The sequence below is a fragment of the Anser anser genome, assembly GCF_964211835.1.
Source record: "Anser anser genome assembly, chromosome: 4".
Lineage (NCBI taxonomy): Eukaryota > Metazoa > Chordata > Aves > Anseriformes > Anatidae > Anser > Anser anser.
The window spans coordinates 73,152,510-73,170,203 of NC_139724.1; the positions used below are offsets into that span (position 1 = coordinate 73,152,510).

Genomic DNA, 17,694 nt, shown 5'->3' on the forward strand with positions numbered 1-17,694 from the left:
CCATTGTTCAAAGGCTGGCGTGCCTGCCCAGGGAAAACAAAAGGAAACGTTTCTAGCCTTAAAAAATCACAGCGGAATTGCAGAGGTTGGCAGCAGAACAAGCCAGTCATGTGCAGAACTAAAAAAAAAAATAAAAAATAGAGTCAACAGCAGCTTTTCTGTTGTGCAAATAAAAAAAGATTCTCCACTCGTTGTGGTGTGACCTTGTACCTGCAAATCCCAGCTGCCTACGTGGGACGAAGCCCGGAGAGGGCTTTTTTATTTTGTACCAGTGCCTGGTCTCAGCCTGGCTGCCGGGTTTGGGCTTGACCCGCGTCCCCGGGATTGTCTCGGGGGACGGTGTCAGCAGGTGACCAGCCGCGACAGAGGGGAAAATATGTATAAAAAGTAAAAAAAAGAAAAGGTTTTTATGCGCTCCCTGATGGAAAACCCCGTTGTGCTTTATGCTGGGAGAAGCAGCAGCGGGTGCCGGCCGCCCCAGGGGCCAGCACCTCCTGTCCCGTCCGTGTCCCCCCTTGTCCCAGGGGTGACGCTGCCTCTGTGGGGGCAGCTCCCCTGCTGCCAGGCGGGGAACAGGGGCTGTGAAGGGCTCCGGGCAGCCCCAGGGGAGCGGCCCAGCTCTGCCCCGACCCCTCGGCACCACAGCCCGGCCGGGAGCCGCTCCCCCACGGGGGCACTGTGGGAGCTGTAGTCCTCGGCTGGCCGCACTACAAGTCCCAGCCTCCCGCGGCAGCAGGAGGAGGAGGAGGAGGAGGAAGGGAGGGAGGAAGGAAGGAGGGAGGGAGGTGGGAGGGAGGCAGGCAGCCGGCTCGGCCCAGGCCCGCAGCCCGGCCGGGAGAGCCCCCCGGGGGCGGGCCGCGGCGGCATGCGGCTCCCCGGCAGGCTCGGCCCGCTCCGCAGCACCGCCCTGGCTGCCCGGCCGCCGGGGAGGGACAGGGGCAGGGGCAGGGGCAGGGACAGTCACACGGACAGGGACAGGAGCAGGGACAGGGACAGGCACAGGGACGGGGACGCGGCCGGGGCCGCGGCAGCCTTCTCCCGCGGGCGGCCGGGCGGCACCATGGCCGAGGAAGCCAAGCGGCTGGCAGCCTGCGCGGCGGTGGACAGGCACGTCCAGGTGAGGGACCCCGCCTGCTTGCCCCGTCCCGTCCCGGTCCCCAGGCTCGTCCCCGAGCCCCCCCCGGGTGGGACACCCTCAGTTTTTCCCCTCTCTCCCTCCCTGCGAGCTGGGCTCGCCCCCAGGCTCGTCGCCCCCCAGCCCAGCGAGCCCTGGGGGGGGGGGGGGACAGGGGGTGGCAGCCCCCTGCCAGGGGGGAGAGGGGGCGAAGGGCTTCGGTCACCCCCTCGAGGGTTAGATAGGAGCAGAAGTGTCCCAGCTTTGGGACAGGCTGGTGGGCAACACTTGGAGGGTCGGTGGTTGTCGTCGAGCAGTGGGTTACTGCCGAGCAGTGGGTTATTGCCGAGCAGTGGGTTATTGCCGAGCAGTGGGTTATTGCCGAGCAGTGGGTTATTGCCGAGCAGTGGGTTGTCTCACCATCTCTTCAACAGCACTGAAGAAGGGGGTGTAGGGCTCCACGTCCATATTAGCACTCTCGGGGAGGAAAAAAATCCCTTTTTCCACCCTGCTTGCCCCCAGGCCCGGTCGTCAGCGGGTTCCCCGCTGTCCCGTAAGTGTCTTGCTTCTTTTGCAGCCGCTCTGCCCTCCCCCAGCCCACTGCAGAGCTGACAGTGGGGCAGGGGGAGCCCAGTTCTCGGTGGCGTCAGCTCCTTCCCTTGCCGAAAGCAAGCCCCGAGTTGCACGGTGTGTGGGTTTGTGAAGGGTTTGTGTCGCCAGGAGCGGGGCTGCTCAGTGCGTGGCGCTGCTGGGTGTCGCGCGGCGGGTGCACCTCAGCCTTCGGGGCACAACGTGACTCCTGAGTCCTGGCTTTTGCACTGTTTTATGGTCGGGCGGACTTAACGGTGACGTCTGGCCCTGTCCCAACCGGTTGAAGTTCAGGGCCTGGCTAATAATGAAAGAGGCAGCGGTGGGGGTAGTATTGCAGTGTTTGCTCTGCAAGCTGGCTTGAAGCGATGGTGGCGAAGCAAGTCAGAGTCCCCCCAGAGCTGGGTGGTCTCAGCTACTGCAGAAAACGCGTCTCCCCTTCAGCTTGTATCGGGAGGGAGCAGCTGCTTTGCCTAACAGTTTTGCTTTTGGCCGTTGCTGCTATCACTGCTAGCAGAGGGAGCAGTAGGATCCCCCCAAAATGCAGCTGCAGATCGCCTCCCGAGTGCGCCAGGCACGTGTGGTAGGTGCTGCTGGGTTTGGGTTTGGGTTTGGGGCTGGGCTGTGCAGGACACAGCTCTCCTGCCTGACTCTGCTGCAGGCTCACGGCACTGGGGCCGTCCTCCCTAACATCAGCTCCTTGGGCAGCCTGCAGCAGCTGCGTTAGGTGGAGATTAGCAGGGGATACCTTTTTTTTTTTCTTTTTCCTCTTCTTTCTCATTTAATTAAAGCCAGGTCAGTGTTTTTACCCCCAGCGCTTGTCCCTGGGCAGTTTTGAGAGCAGAACCCATGGAACCGGAGCAGGAGCCCTTCAAGCAGACACTGGGATGGAGGAGCTCAAACAGGAGCAGCACAGGTAGCATGGACCCCTAAACTGCCCGGGGACAGCTAGCTCTGCCTTTATACAGCTCCTCCTGCGCCGCTGTAGGCACGCCTGCCACAGAGGACTGAAGATGCCCGTGAGGAAACTTCGGCCTTTGTGCTGTTTATCTCCAGCTCTTTGCTCATGTAAATCCGAATCTTGGAAGCTTGTGTTGGACCGGCCATGCCTGTGAGGTGTTGCTGGTGCGCTTGCTGTGCTGTGCCCTGTCTGTAACTCAAGGCAGGCTTGCTATGCACCCGTTTTTAAAATTGGGTGGGTTTGGGCTGGTTTTGCCCCTGCTCTGGCTGGGGTTGGAGCTGAGAAGGGAGAGGTGGGAGCCGCGGTAGGGCCAGGGTTGTGACAGCACCGGTTTAGAACGGCTTAAACTGAATTTTGGGAAACCCACTGAGACCAAAGTCTTGCCACCTCCTGCAGGAGGGTGCTTTGCCTCTTGTCACCGATAAACACCTTCAGGTTTATTGCTGTTGATGAGCCTGGTGAGCTCTTCCCACTTCATTACAATGGGGTGGCTGATGCTGAGGCTTTCACCATTGCTTTAGGGTTTCCAAAAAGTTGTCCCAGCCTGTAGAGGTGAGGTCAAGGAGATGAAACTGCCCCTTGCATGGCCAAAACGAGCCTTGCTCGCCCCTTGCAGCTGCTCTGCTGGGCTCTGCCAGCCAGGCAGGTGAAACTGAGAAGCCCTGGTTGCTGCTGGGCTTCTCCCATGTCGTAGCTCTGCTGGCAGTGTCGCAAGCACGCAGTGGTGATCTGTTGCTTTCCCCTTCTTTTGCAGAGTCACGGTGGTTAGGAAGAGCTGGAGCTGTTTGTGTGCTGGGTTTCAAAGAATTTTTTATTTTTTTTAAGCTTTTAAGCTGCAGAAGCAAGGGAAGTCATTAATCGTAGGGGAGTGTGACCTGCCTTGAGCTCTGCCTTTCCAGGCAGGCTCACGTCCCGGTAACGTTTCAGCTGGTTGAAATGCTGCAGATGTGGCTTTGTCCACATCTGCTGAGCTCCGACTTGTAGCTCACGGAGGAAGAGCCTGACATCCAAGAAGTAACACCCAGCAGCTCTGTGCTTGCACCTCTGGCTGGTTGGAAGTCTTTAGCGTCTGAAATCTCTGTAGTGATATCGTGCCCTCTTAAGTCAATTTAAGCTTTGGATCCCGTCCAAACCAGGGGCAAGTACACCGAAAATTAGTGTGCGAGATGCCACAGGTAGTTCTCGGTGGGTGGGAGGCTGAGTTGATAATAAAACACAGGTTTACACGGCAGAGCATCCTCTGGGGCAGGCAGCACGACTGCGCCCAACCACCCTCAGCCTGCGGCGTGCTTTAGAAACGTGTCTGTGTTGTGGGTGAGACTGCAGTGATCCTCGAGCTGGACCACGAGCAGAGAAAAGTCCAGGGCTGAGTTGTGTTTAAAGCGTGATCCTCTGCAGCACACGCTGCCAGGCTCACTCATCCTTCAGGGGTGTCGCTGGAGCCTCCTGCAGCCAGCTCCGTGCCCCGTGTTAGGGGACGGTGTTTGTATCTTCTAGGAACTGCTTTGCCTTGGCTGCTGGTGCATGCCCAGTATTTACTAACAACACCGTTGGCAGCAGCCCGCTGCTGTCACTGTGCGGCTTCTCTGGGAGATGTTATCTGGAGGCCGTTTCACCTTCTTCCTCTGTGGTGTTGGGGGAAGCGCCCAGCTTTCCGGCAGGAGAAGTGCTGCCGTTGCCTGCCGAGAGCTCACCTTCCCCTTCGCCTGCTCTCGGAAGGAAAAGACTCGTCCTGTGTCGGGGCTGGGGCTTGCAAACTGGGCTGCTTATTTTCGAGGAGACTTGCCGCTGGCTGGGAGTGCCAGGAGGCTGAGCTGTGAGGTCCTGTGCAAGTGTTTCTCAGGCTTCCTTCCTGCTCTGCGCTGGGCTGTTGCGGGGGAGGACAAACCCTGTTGTTTTGGCTGCCCTCTTCACAGTCCCTCAAGGATTAGTTGGAATTCAAGCCCCTACGTGCTGCTGCTGAGGCTGCCTCTGGCGCTGCCAGCAACCAGCAGCGAGCGTGCATTGAGCACACCGAGAGCCAGGCGCAGCGGTACTTAGCGAGCTCAGGTCCTGTGAGAAGTGGGTGAGTTGCTTAAAATCCCTCAGGCACCCTCACGGAGAGCAGGCAGCGGTCCTGCCGTGCTGGAGCGAGCTCCTCTCCTTGTCTGAAGCACGCTGTCAGCGTGTCAGCGGGCAGCTCTGTGCAAGGTTCCCCTTGCACGTGCCCAAAATACGGAGTCTGCTGGAAAAGCGGAGGCCTTGCACCGTGCCCCACTAACGGCTCTCCCGTCTCTCTTTGATTTGCAGAACAACCAAGTTCTTGGCATCGGAAGCGGTTCCACGATTGTCCACGCGGTGCATCGATTAGGTAGGGTGCTCCCCTTCACGTTGCTCCCGCTCCAGAAAGTCCTCTTGCCCAGCTGCCCCAACTAGTTGATAACCAGGCGTACGTAGAGCTCATGCTCATACATTGGGTGTATTCACCCGCTGCCGCGTCCTTCTCGAAGCCGGAGGTTGCAGCCGGGTCTTGTGCTCCAAACTTTTTGCACGGAGAGCCCCGAGGAGGGACTGATTCCCTCGGCTTTGCTCAGCAGGGCAGTGCTTTCCACCTGTTCTCCCCGGAGAGCCAGGCGATGCGCTTTACTGGCACCCGCCGCAAACTGGAGCGAAAAACCTTCCAGCTCTGCCCAAACCGGAGCCAAAAACCTTCCAGCTCTGCCCGGTCCTGACTTGCTTTGTGGCTTCGGGCCATGCAGCTGCTCTGCTGCCATTAACCCGTTTGCATGCAGCTCACGCTGCTTGCTCGCACGCACGGCATTCACGCCGAGGGTCCTGCTGAGGTGTAAGCAGGGCAAGGAATGAAATCCTGCCGCGCCTTTTTTTTTTATACCCTACAGCTAGGTCGATCGGCTTGCCTCGAGGTGCAAATTTGCTCAGGGTGTGATTCAGAAATTTTCAGCCTCTTTGCAAAATTCTCAAGTGAAGCAAACGCATTTTTGCAGAGTGAGTGTGAGGGTAATTATCCTCGTGCTTCATTACGGTGGGCACCGAGGTTTAAAGTTCCCTTTCGGCCTTGGGACTCTGATTTGGAAGCAGAGCTCGGGGTGTCTCCGGCTGCTGTGGCTGCAAAGTCCCCTGGTGACTCCTAGCTCCTTGGGCAGGGGACAGGAGGGATCGTGGTGTGATCTGCCTGTCACCCCCACGTCACCCCACACCACGTCTCCTGCACACGGTGGTCTGGGAGGTGGCTTGGGAGCTGCGATTCAGCTGCCTGGCTTTGCCTCAGTGTTACAACCACTTCCAAATTTAACACGGGATCGATCTCAAAAGAAATGTGAGATGTGAGTTGTAGCAGCACGTGGCCCCGTGTATTTCATCCTCCACCCCTGCAGGGCTGCGTTGCCTTGAAGCCTGTGGCCCATGTGCTTGTTCTGATGAGATGGCTGTTGCACTGTATTTACTAAAATCACATTTTGTCCATAATGGTATCGTACCGATAGATTTTCGTAATTTGAAATTAACCCGAGGGAAGAAATCTTTCCTTCCGTTTAACGGAATACCGTGTTTCATTAATCCTCTCCCTGCCGTATATTTAAATGTTTTATAAGAAATGGACGCGAAGTCCCCGAGGCAACAAGCCAGAAAACCTCTCAGGCAGCTGCTGCGGCTCTGTTTACAAGGAGCACAGCAAAGCCCGTCTAATGGAGCGAGAGAGGGGAGCGGGGCCGATGTCCCGGGAGCTGCTGCTGAGGCACAACCCTCGCGCCTCCGCTGCTGGAGACCCAAAGGTTAACGGCTCGTGGTGTCCGGGATGCTCAAACGCTGCTGCAGAGACAGAGCCTGAGCCCCTGCAGGGTGGCTCCTGTTGGCATTTTGAGCGTGACCGAGTTATTTGCAAGCCAAGCAAGTAATTGCGGTGATTCAGAGGGGCTTTTCTGAGCTGATTCCTTACAGCGAGAGTTGGTGCGCGGTGTTCCCTTCTGCAACGAACAAACCAAGGCTTCTGCTTTCTTCCTCCAGCCGAGCGGGTTAAAGAAGAGAACCTGACAATTGTCTGCATCCCTACGTCCTTTCAGGTAAGCGCTTCCCTCCTTTGTTTTCTTCTCGTCCAGGCGCTCACAGACATCTTTCCTTTGGCTGTGGTGACGCAGGCTCATAATGCAAAACACGTTGGAGACGCTGAGTCTCCTTCCCTGATTCTGTATCAGGCCCTGAAAGCTGTAAAAATCACGGCGCGAGCTCCTGTGTTTTCAGGAGGAGCTTGACAGCGTGTGTCAGCTGGGTTTTACAAGAGATTGCGGGAGAGAAATCAGCTTAGTTTTTCCCTTGCAGTGCAACCTTTGCAGGGATCAGCTCATACCAACCTAGCTGTCGAGAAGCTGACGGGGAGAGGGAGAATTGTGGCTCTGTGGTAAAACCCAGAGCTGCTCAGGAAGCTTTTGAGCTGCTTCTGTGCCTTCAGGCAAATGCCTTTGGTCTCTCTGCCTCTGTTCCCTGAGGTGGAAACTTGCTGCAGAGGAGCAGCTGTGCACCTTGTCCCCTTAGGGTGGGGTGAGGAGACGGTGCCAGCCTGTGGGACGGGGGCCACCTGCAGGGTTTTCAAGGCTGGGTGGCAACACTCCGGTCTGGGAATTGGACGTTTGTCCTTTTCTCAGTCCTGGTGTGGATTCCGGGATTGTACTTCTGTCACAACTTTGTCACCGTGAGGCCGATCCTGCGGTGAGGCAGGCTGCCCGGAGAGGCCGTGCACAGTTTCAGAGGTTTGTGTAGCAAAGCCCTGAGCAGCCTGGTCGCTGGCCCTGCTGTGAGCTGGAGGTTGGATGGAGACCAACCTAAATCATCCTGAAACCTTATGAAAACTTAACACCCTTGTGCCCTGCAGATGTTCTTTCAACGTGAGGCTCTCTCTTCTCAGCAGTTGCAAACAACCAGTGGCAAACTGCTGCAAAAAGCAAAGAGTAAATATATATATATATTTTAACCTATATCAGTACTTCTGCTTTATGCATACACTGTGGTGATGGCCTCTCTTTGATCTGTGTAAACTGATCCCCATCCTGAGATGCCACGTGCTGTCAGAATGTAGAAAAACTCCTCTGAGTTACGTTGTTAGGTCTTAGAGGGAATGTTGATAAAAGTTTCATGGTGAGTGTGAGCTGGAGCCTGCCCTGCCTTGAAGTGCTGGGATCGTGCATGTAACATTAGAGTTCCTTCCCAGTAAAACACCCAGGTTGCTGGTAAAGGGAGGAGATAGGTCACACACCTGCACGAGCCCAAATCCCCCAAATGTGGGGCTGCCTCGTATCTCGTGCAGTCTCTTAGACCTCAACCAATTCGCAGGGAAACGTTCCCAGGTCAGCAAAACAGCCTCTTATTTTCGCTACGTACAGGTGTAAATGGCTGCCTGAGGTCACTGGCAAGGAAGAATTGCTTTCAGTGGGCTTTTATTCTTCTCCCTTCCCTGTTGTAAGGTTGGGTTATTCCGTCACCATCAGTAAAGCTAGTGCCGGGGTAAGTATCCGTCCCTTGGCTTTTGCATTGTCTCTTCTTTGCACCCGGACGCGTGCCGAGAGCACGGAGCCAGACCCTTGTTGGCAGCGACCCGTCACTCGTCTAATCCCCGAAGGACCCGTCCTCCAGCCAGCTAACGCAGTGCTCCGGACTGCATGTTGGATCCCCGGGGCTGGGCAAGGAAACGGGGTTAACCCGCTCATTTCGGGGCGTGCAAGCGCTGCGCGGGTCCTGCCACTTTGCCCCCCGTTGTGGGAGCTCTGCTGCTGATTTCTGCCGGCCTGCTCTCATCGCCTTGCAAGCAGAGGGCCCGAGGAGAGCCACCTCGTCTCCACGCCGCTCGCTCTGAGCCTGTCCAGGATCTGGCCTGCATGTGCAGCACAGTGTTTTCCAATGCTTTCAATTCCCAGATCCCTGAAATCTCCGTACACGAACACCACGAATGTACGCCCACTGACGGGGGTCTTTTTGTACTTGGTGAGCCCTCGGGGCAATCCCAGTGCACAGTTTGATCGAGAGCCCGCAGCTCATGGGTGTTAAAACTGCATGCTGTAAAATGATAGAGAAATGGAAAAGATACAAGTTGTTTCTCATTGCCAGGACTATCTAATTCTTCTTAATGTTTCTGGAATGCCCCTACGTGTGACTGGTGCGCTTTGTAAGTGGGTAAAACTGCTGGGAATGAATTAATCCAGGCTGCGACACGGGTTTCTTGGAATAGCCACAGCACAATCAGAAGTTCAGACTCAGGCAGAATTCATGCAAGAAGGGACTCTCACTCAAACAGTGATTTGCAACAGAAAATTCAACCCGTTTAAGGTTCTGTAAGTTCCGTCTTACATTTAAACAGGTGGACAAAGGGGAGAGTGGCTCCAGGTGCTGTGTCGTGTTGCCACTAGAGGGAAATGCACGGCTACTTCAGTAAAAGCCGGTCGGGGCCACCAAACTGCTGTTTCAGGAGGCTTCCCACACTTTTGCCATGAGTTGTGCGTTTCCTTTTTGCTTTCTCGATTGTTGTTTGTTCCTTTCCGATTTGAATAACGCTTTTATCGTTAGCCCCATGTCGCTACGGTGCAAATAATTCATTTTCCTGCTCCCATTTTTCAGCCAAGGGAAATCCGAGGGGCTAGATGGGTGCAGGGGAATATAATGTCCAAGCTGAAATGGAAAATACAGGACTCAAAAATCCCATATGTGTCTTCAGGCTTAGACACGGGTGTCTCCCACCAAGCTGATGGGGCTTCCTGCTGTTTAGGATGGAGAGACCTGCACTCAGGCCATTCCCTTTGCACCATCTGAGCGTTTGAGTTCAAATCGTCATTATTTGGATGAAAGAATCCGGTGCGGAAGCAGCGTTTTCTCCCTGCCGTGCCTTTGTGCTGGCCACAGCCTCTCTGTGAGCTCGGGACGGAGTCCTGCAGGCCTCCCAGGGAGCCTCCATCCTCGCTGCGGCGGGGGGAACGACCCCACAAGGCTGTTTTCCTTCCCTGCCCCTGGTAAATGGTGTTCGCTGTGTTCTTGGTGCGCAGGCCCGGCAGCTGATCCTGCAGAACGGCTTAACGCTGAGTGACCTGGACCGACATCCAGAGGTAAGCGGGACCGAGACCTCACCTGCCCTGCCTTTAGCCTGGTCCTTCCTAAAGCACCAGGCTCGTCTGTCCTCCCTGGGGAGAAAAGCTGCAGGAAGGGAGAGAACCAGCTTAATTTATTTTTTCCCTGGGCTTTTTAGTTTGCTCAAAGCAGCGGTCTGGCTGAGAGGCTGGGTTTTTAGGGTGACTCGGGCAGGGATTGCAGGGCCAGGAGGCTGTCTCTGTCTGCTGAACCGGGCTCCTCCACTTCACAAAACCCACAAATGCCCTCAAATCCCAACCGCCGACACCATGACGTGACCAAGAAGAGCAGGGCTTCTCTCCGGGTGGTCCCCTGAGACGGCAAGTTCACCTCCCGTCTTCACCGAGAGCAGCGCCTTGAGGCCGTGTGGGTGAGGTTTCCACACCCAATTTCTTCTCTCCCTACAGCTTGACGTTGCCATCGATGGAGCGGATGAGGTGGACTCAAACCTCAACCTTATCAAAGGTGGCGGGTGAGCTTTGCTGTCCGTGCATCTGCGTGGGGCGCCGGCGGTGGGCGGCTTCGGGGCTCCGCCGAGGAGCAGTCCGATGTTTTCTGACGTTTTCTTTTTTTCCCTTGCAGTGGCTGCTTGACGCAGGAGAAGATAGTTGCAGGATATGCCAAATGCTTCATTGTTATTGCCGATTACAGGTAAATATTAAGATTTGTTACGCCTCTGTCTTGTGGGAGGATTTGGATGGTCCCGTGTTAGGCTATTACAGTTCTTCCAGCGGGTCAGGGGAGCAGGGATAAGTGGAGATGAGCCTGATTCCCAGTGCTTCACCAACTGAATCTGGCCTTTTTTCCTTAATTTTCAACTCAGCAGGGCTGCTTCCGAGTCAGCAGAGCTTGTGGGGAAACGGCTGCTCCGTTCTTTCTGAGCTCAGTGCTTGTCGGCACGGAATAAATTTCCCCTTCTGTGCATGCAGCCTCGAGGCTGTAGAGAAGCCAACCTCTGTCCTGTTTGTCCAAAGTGTGTAAAAACGGGGCTTATCAGCAGAGCTTTCCGCATTAAACTTGTTCTTCCTGCACACGTGCATGTGCAAATGGAGTGCTCTGCTCTCTAGAGCCTTACACCTGAGGGATAGGCAAGAGGGAACGCGATAAGTGTCTTATGTTAGCTAATTGTGGTAGCAATGTGATGTCTGACACCAATCCCGCCTCAAACCGTGTCCTCAGGAAAAAATCAGAGAGTCTCGGGGAGCAGTGGAAGAAGGGAATCCCCATTGAAGTCATCCCCATGGCTTACGTCCCTGTCACCAGAGCCCTGACCAGAAACTTTGGGGGTGCCGCAGAGCTGCGGATGGCTGTCAGCAAAGCGGTGAGTGGCCCTGATGGGCCCCGGGATTGCCCAAAGGAGCCACCTGAACGTGACCAAACGGAGGACCTTTCGTCTGATTAGATCTGGCCCCTTGTGTAATTCCTCCCCAGTCATACTTCGGTTAATGAACTGTGTGTTTAGATGTCGGGGTTGCTCACGGAAGGCCTCTCTGGCCTCCCTCTCAAAGCAAGCAGCCCTGAACAAGAAGAGGGGTTGCCAAGCCCACGTCTGAGGGCTGCTCTGGGTCTCTCTGTTCAGAGCCCCGGTCACTGTATTAGTGGGAACCCTCTCTGTCCTGCCGGGGCCTCCATCTCACCCACAAATACTTGACCTGCTGCTCCGCAGGGATGTTTGGGGTTGGAGGGCAGTCTGTGCCGCCAATGTGTCTTGGGTTGGGCGAGCAGCTCCTGGTGATCCCAGGCTCCTGTGTGCCACACTGAGCAAGAGCTGGACTAAATTAAAACTGAAGCTGCTTTGTCTCCACTGCCACTGTCCTGTCCTGGCTGGGGCAGTGGGACTTAGCCAGGGAAAAAGAGAGCTGTCTGCAGGAACAGCTGGAGCTAACGCCTAAAGGCTGAGTACTTGGTTTTGGTGCATTTCATCCCTTGGCCAGAGGTTGAGGGGCTGTGTTTAGGAGCCTGAGAAGAGCAAACCAGTTGTTCTCCATATATTGAGACCAGCCTTTCTTGGGGAATGCACATTGGTGCTGCTCCAGCACGAGCCATGACCTTGGAGGATGCTTTTTTCCTGCCGTGGTCCTTGCTGGAGTGTGTGGTCACAAACCCTGCTCCTAGCTGCTGAGACACCTTGTTCTCAGCCCCAGTTTTTTTGGCTTTATTGAAAGGACCCAACTGTTGGGCTTGAGAGAGTGCAGAGCACATCTGGGACACTGAAGGCCAGCAGTCCTTCAGCTCCAAAACCTCCCCATGGCATCCAGCAGTGTGTGGCACACCCTTATCTTTGGGGTAGGGGGTCTTATTTTGGCTTCAGCTGTATATGGTAGCTTTTTTAGGACATTCATCGGGTTTTACTCTTGCGAAAAGGATCCTCTACCACAGTGATGAAATCGCATCATTATTTCCAGCTTCTGCGTTATTATCTGTGACCTGTATGCAGGAGAATGCAGGAGGCACAGTTGCCTCGGGTGATGGTTTTTCTTACAGGCTTATTGTTCTCGTGGAGCAGGGCACTGCCCTCCTTTACTTGAATGATGACTTTCTCTAAACTGTTGCAGCGGGGACAGCTCCCGGTGCGAGGCTGTGACAGTCCCTTGCTGCGCTTGCTAGGAAAAGAGCTCGCGGTGCTGACAGATGGGTTTGCTTCCCAGGGCCCCGTGGTGACGGACAACGGGAACTTCATCCTGGATTGGAAGTTTGACAAGGTTCATGAATGGAGCGAAGTGAACACTGCCATCAAAATGATACCAGGTAATGTCTGTAAATAAAAAACAAACATTGGCTAAGGCTTGGTCCATGCTAGAAAGCCCTGACCTTGGGATTGTGTATGTGTGTGTGTGTACACCATTTTGCATTTTAGACACGCCAGTCTTATTCTCTTCCTTACTCTCCTTGTGTCCATTTAGCAAGGAGCTTTTAATGGAAACGCTGGTGGACTCAGGATCGAGGGGTTTGCACTGGGCTGTGTTATTTTTGTTTTTGCACTGGGCTGTGTTATCCAGAAACTGCTTACAGCTCCGTCTCAGTACTGTTGTGTAGCCCTGGGGGCTCCCCTTGCTGTAAGGTTGCAGTGTGTCATACCTATTGTTTTAGCTGTTTATGTGCAAAAGAGAAGCAGTGGCCAATGATACTGTGTGCAAATGGAACAGCTTCTCTGCAAGGACTCCTGAGCAGATGAAGCCTGGCTCAGCCTCATCTGGCTATCTTGGCTGGAGGTCTTAGCAAAAGTCTGCTCTTGAATCTGGCCAGCTTTTGAATACATAGTGTTGTATCTTTTGAGTTCATCCCAGATAACTTCCTGCCCCTGCAGTGCACAGCAGGACTGCCTTTAGCTTCACTGCTGCTGGTGTATTGCCAGAACGCATAGGAACAGGCTGGGATCCTGTTGCAAAGTGGCAAAGTATTGTCCTGGCACCACGATTAAAGCGCACGACCAGCCAGAGGCCATGAATTTAGGCTTGGTGAAGGGTTCCCAGTAACTTAAAGCTGCTTCTGTTTAGTGGCTTTGCTTCCCTCAATGCCTATTAGAAGGCTGACTTGCTGAAAACAAACCCATTTTCCTTTTCCCAACTCTCGGAGCAAGCTGCTAGGGTGTTACCTCTGCCCTGGCTTGTCCTGGTGTCTGTGGTCTGAATAATTACCTGGCACTTGCTTGCAGCCAACAGTAGATGGCGGGTTCAGACCTTTGGCAGGAGCAGATCTAAACAAACCAGTGGCTGATGTAAATGAACCAGTGAGCGCTGCTGGGCTGGGCTGTCCCCGTGCAGTGCTCCATATCCTAGCCAGCTCGCGTGGGCTCACCCAGCAGTCTCGCTGCTGGCTCTGAGTATTGGTGGCCTCTGTCTTTGGGTCTGTTACGGGACCAGGGTTTTGGCATGCTGAGTGCCACGTGCACCAGCAAGCTGCTGCCTTGGGGGCTGCTGTGCATCGCTACAAATTGCCAGTGTTAAAGATGCTTGAGGTTTTCGTGTGCCTCAAAACAGAGCTAATGGTATCCCTGGGCTTTTCTTTTGCCTGTATAAGGAAGGACCAACTGGATGAGCATCGCTCTGGTGCTATTTTTTTTTTCTTCCTCCTTGATCTTTGGCCTCAAATCCATTTTGCCCTTAATTCCCCTTAGGCAGCGCGATTAACTTCTCATGGACCTTTCTGTGGCCGTAATCCCTGTGGTATCAAAGATTTAAGCAATGCGAAAAGCTGGCTTTTCTCCCCTGTCCCGGAGGAAGTTTCGGTTTGATTCCTAGAGGAGTCTCTTGCTGGCTGGGAGAAAAGCCTGGAGGCTCTGTTTGAACCCATGGCGCTGGCTTGCATCCTCCACCTGCCTGGTTTGGAAACCACTAGCCTGGGTGTTTATGGGCTCTGGCTGCGACTCAGTGACCACTGTGAAGTTAAGAGCACCCCATAATTACCTAATTAAATGCAACCAGAAGCACACCTGTTAATGGGCTACAAATTGCAGAGGCAGCAGCAGATCTGCTGTCTTAACATCTGAAAAAGTGTTATCCAGGTGTACTCTAAGAAGATAATTTTTCAGATGTGTTTAAAAGCTAAAGTGGGTAAGTTTATGGCTGTGTGGCTTCCTCTGATTCCTGTGGGTCATCAGACAGCTGAAAATGCCATGTTTGTGATTGTATTAGTGTAAACGTGGTGGCTGGGGTGGTGTGAACGTCAGGGGGAGCTCTGGGAGCTGTTTCTTACTCTGTAGAGAATTTCCTCGGTCTGGCTGCGTGGTAAAGGCTCCTGGTGTGGCTGATGCAAGTCACCCAGGCTGGACACATTTCTGTAAACCTCTCTGGCATTAATGCTCTCGTTCCCAGGTGTGGTGGAGACGGGGCTGTTCATCAACATGGCAGAGGTGGTGTACTTCGGCATGGAGGACGGCTCGGTCAGCGTGCGGGAGAAGCAGCCCCGCTGACGCCGGCGCGCTGCCCGCTCTGCTTCGCCTTGGGCCACTTGGATTCAGCTGTCGTAACGGTGCCAGCCTGACGTTTTGCCTTAACGAGCAGCGGGTATCGCAGGAGGCGGACGGGGAGTTGACCAGAATCCGCTGATGTGATACTGAATGTCTTTTTTTAAAAAAAAAAAAAAAAACACAAAAGAAATTATATTCTATTTCTAGATATATATATATTTTTACTTTATAGGAGTGTTGTCTTTTTTTAAAGAATCATTTAAACAAATTGCTTTAACATTTTGATTTTCTAAGAAATATTTACCAAAAAGAATACTTCTTGTTTTGTGTTTTTTTTGTTTTGTTTTTCTTTTTCTTTTTTTTTTTTTGGAACAGAACTTGAACCCTTCGGGCTGCTCTTAGCGCTCAACGATTGAGGTCAGAAATACAGCCCTAATGCGTCATTCTTAGCCACCTTGGCTGGGAGGATGATGTGCATAACGGGAGCACACCCAGTTGGGACCTGCTGATGCCTTATTTGGAACCTTTTTGGTTCGGTATTTTATGCCTTTTATTTTTTCTACACCACTGTTTTTTAATAGTTGGGATGTCTAATTAATCCTCTGTGCATATGACAAATCTCTGAGCCTAGGGGCACTGTGGTCTCTGCGTCCCTGTGTCTGGGGTGTTAATGAGGGCCTTTTTTGGGCCTCTGTATGGAGGAGACATTCATCCTTTGAGCCAAAATCTGTTCTTGTACAACTGCATTACCGCAGTACCTCTGTTAAAGCCTGTTCCAGTAGCTGGAGATGTTCAGAACTTCATCCTTGTAAAAGGAGAGCAGAACCTGAGGGTCCTTGAGGATGTTTACGGAAGCATTTATGAGCAGCTTGGGGCAGTGCAGAATACTGTTCTGTGGCAAATTACTGGTTTGGAATGAAGGTTAATTATCACCTCTCGCAGCTGGTTGATTTGTGGAAGGATAGAGCAGAATGCGAAGGAAAACCGAGTCTTCCTGCCTAAATTTACCATATGTAGCAGGAGGGAGACACTCATTTGATATATTGTTCTCTGTGTACAGGTGCTTTGCATGGTTCTGATGTCAAAATGCAAGCCCTCTTTTTGTGTTAGAGACACTGAAATAAAGAACTGTTATACCAGGTCTGGTGGTGATTTCATTCTTAAGGTAACTACTCCATGGACAGGTTGTTGTGAGACTGATTTATGCTCTAGTTCCTTTAAAAGTTTGTCTGCACTTTTCCCTTAAAACAGCACTTCACCCAAGCTAAATTCACCCTGTCGTTGCATTTGATTTCCTTTTGCTTAAGGTAAATACACTACATTATTTTCAATTAACCCTTCTCTAATCATCACGTGTTAGCTGCAACACTTACCACGTGCCTGTCTTAAATCCGCATGTCTGAAACTTGGGCATGGAAAACACAGCTCCTTTTTCACAGAAAGGAGCTATTTTTATGCCTTTAAATCTTCCCCTTTCTGCACATCTATTCTGTGAATTCTGAACCTCTTTGTACTGAGCACGCTGGCTGCCACCCAGTCACCAACTTGCTGGAAAGGCTGGAGCATCTCTTCTCGCAAATCTGATGCTGCAGAAGCCGTTCCCAAAATCATAGCTCTGTTCCGACTGCCACGGGCTGCTTTCAGATAGTCTCGGGCTCCTAATGCAATCCTAGATAAACAGAGAGCAATCAAGCAAAGCTTTGTGAGGAAGCTGCTTCTCACACAGCACGCTTCTGAAAATGAGATTAGCGGGAGCCAACGCTGCTGTTGACTCTCTGAAGTCGAACAGCTCCTTCTGAAAAAGCCAATAAAACCATTACTGCACCATTACTTCCTGGCCCCGGACCAGACGTGATCTCATTCAGCTCTGTGCTTAGCAGGGGCTTGTTAAATCGGAGCCTGAACGTGGCAAGTCTAATTCTCCAGCTTCTCAGGGTGCTTGGGATGCTCGTGGCACAGCCTGGTGCTTTGTTGGCAGCTGTCCCTGCCGGGGGGACTTCGAGCAGGTCTTGGGCTATGGGCTATGCACGCAGACTTCGATGTACTGCAGGGATGGAATTAAAATCTGCAGGGATGGAGGAAAAATTGGGGTCTGAACCAGGTCTGGAGGCTTTGTGCCGATTTTTATGCAGGTTTTGTGCAAAGTTCTCCAGCTCAGATTTTTGGTCAGTGGATATGTTCTGGGTTAGGGCACCTTGACTCAAAATCCACCTAATGGAGAAGGGTCTGGTGCTTCCCCACAGCTAGTGGAGAGGCTCCTGGGCTCCCTGACACGCTGTGACCATCCAGGGAGGGGGCTGTTCACCTGTGAGCACACCGGACGGCTTCTCCCAACAGCTCCCGGGCCTGAGTTTGTGTTTGTTACATTTGATTTTAACACCCTGGGCGGTTCGTAGTGTGGCATTTGCTTTTTGACTTCTATTTTTTAAGGTGCAGTCTAAAATAGCCTTAAGAAGCCTTTAGTAGCAGGGCTGCCACCTCTATCCCACCCTGCTCAGGAAGAAGAGCAGGGATGCATTTTTAGAAGATGGCATTAAAAAAAAATAATAAAAATTGAAAAGCAGATGGAAGAAGTTGTCCTTTTAATGCCCAAGGCAGAGTAGCTGTGACAATTTAGGGTGCAATATCACTGCAGTACCTGAACCTTACCGTGATGAGAGGGTGTGATCCATCTCCTGCACGCCAACCCTGGCCTCGCTTTTAGCACTGAGCGCAGCGGGTAACGCACAGCTGATTTACCATTAGCGCTGAATTATGGATTAACTTGGCCCTGGAGAAAACAAACGTTTCAAGAGAGACCAACAGCAGCACTAAAATTAATGAGGATGAGAGGTAATAAAACACGAGGCTCATTCCAAAAAGAAACCCCAACCGATATAAATATGATAATAGAGTGCTTCAGATCCAATCAAATTAACCTTTGGTTAGTAGGTTAAATAATTAAGCTGAATTAATTAAACTAAGGGGAAAGAAATTGAGTGTTTAGTTAAAGTGAACCACCTTGCTCCATGTTACAAA

The 17,694-nt window shown here is 52.9% G+C and overlaps 1 protein-coding gene across 1 annotated transcript; it reads left to right on the forward strand.

The window, feature by feature from the left end:
* Positions 1–770: 770 nt before the first annotated feature.
* Positions 771–15,817, forward strand: RPIA (ribose 5-phosphate isomerase A). The gene is made up of 9 exons (XM_083835005.1): positions 771–1,117; positions 4,953–5,013; positions 6,666–6,721; positions 9,686–9,745; positions 10,175–10,239; positions 10,350–10,418; positions 10,947–11,088; positions 12,416–12,515; positions 14,582–15,817. Exons 1-9 carry the CDS (start codon positions 866–868, stop codon positions 14,677–14,679), a joined length of 903 nt encoding a protein of 300 aa, XP_083691131.1. The 5' UTR covers positions 771–865; the 3' UTR covers positions 14,680–15,817.
* The last annotated feature ends 1,877 nt before the right edge of the window (positions 15,818–17,694 follow it).

Coding starts and splice junctions, on each gene's coding strand:
- RPIA (XM_083835005.1), top strand. CDS start 866: ATGCGGCTCCCCGGCAGGCTCGGCCCGCTCCGCAGCACCGCCCTGGCT. Junction 1,118..4,952: donor CGGTGGACAGGCACGTCCAG/GTGAGGGACCCC, acceptor TTTGATTTGCAG/AACAACCAAGTTCTTGGCAT. Junction 10,419..10,946: donor ATTGTTATTGCCGATTACAG/GTAAATATTAAG, acceptor CCGTGTCCTCAG/GAAAAAATCAGAGAGTCTCG.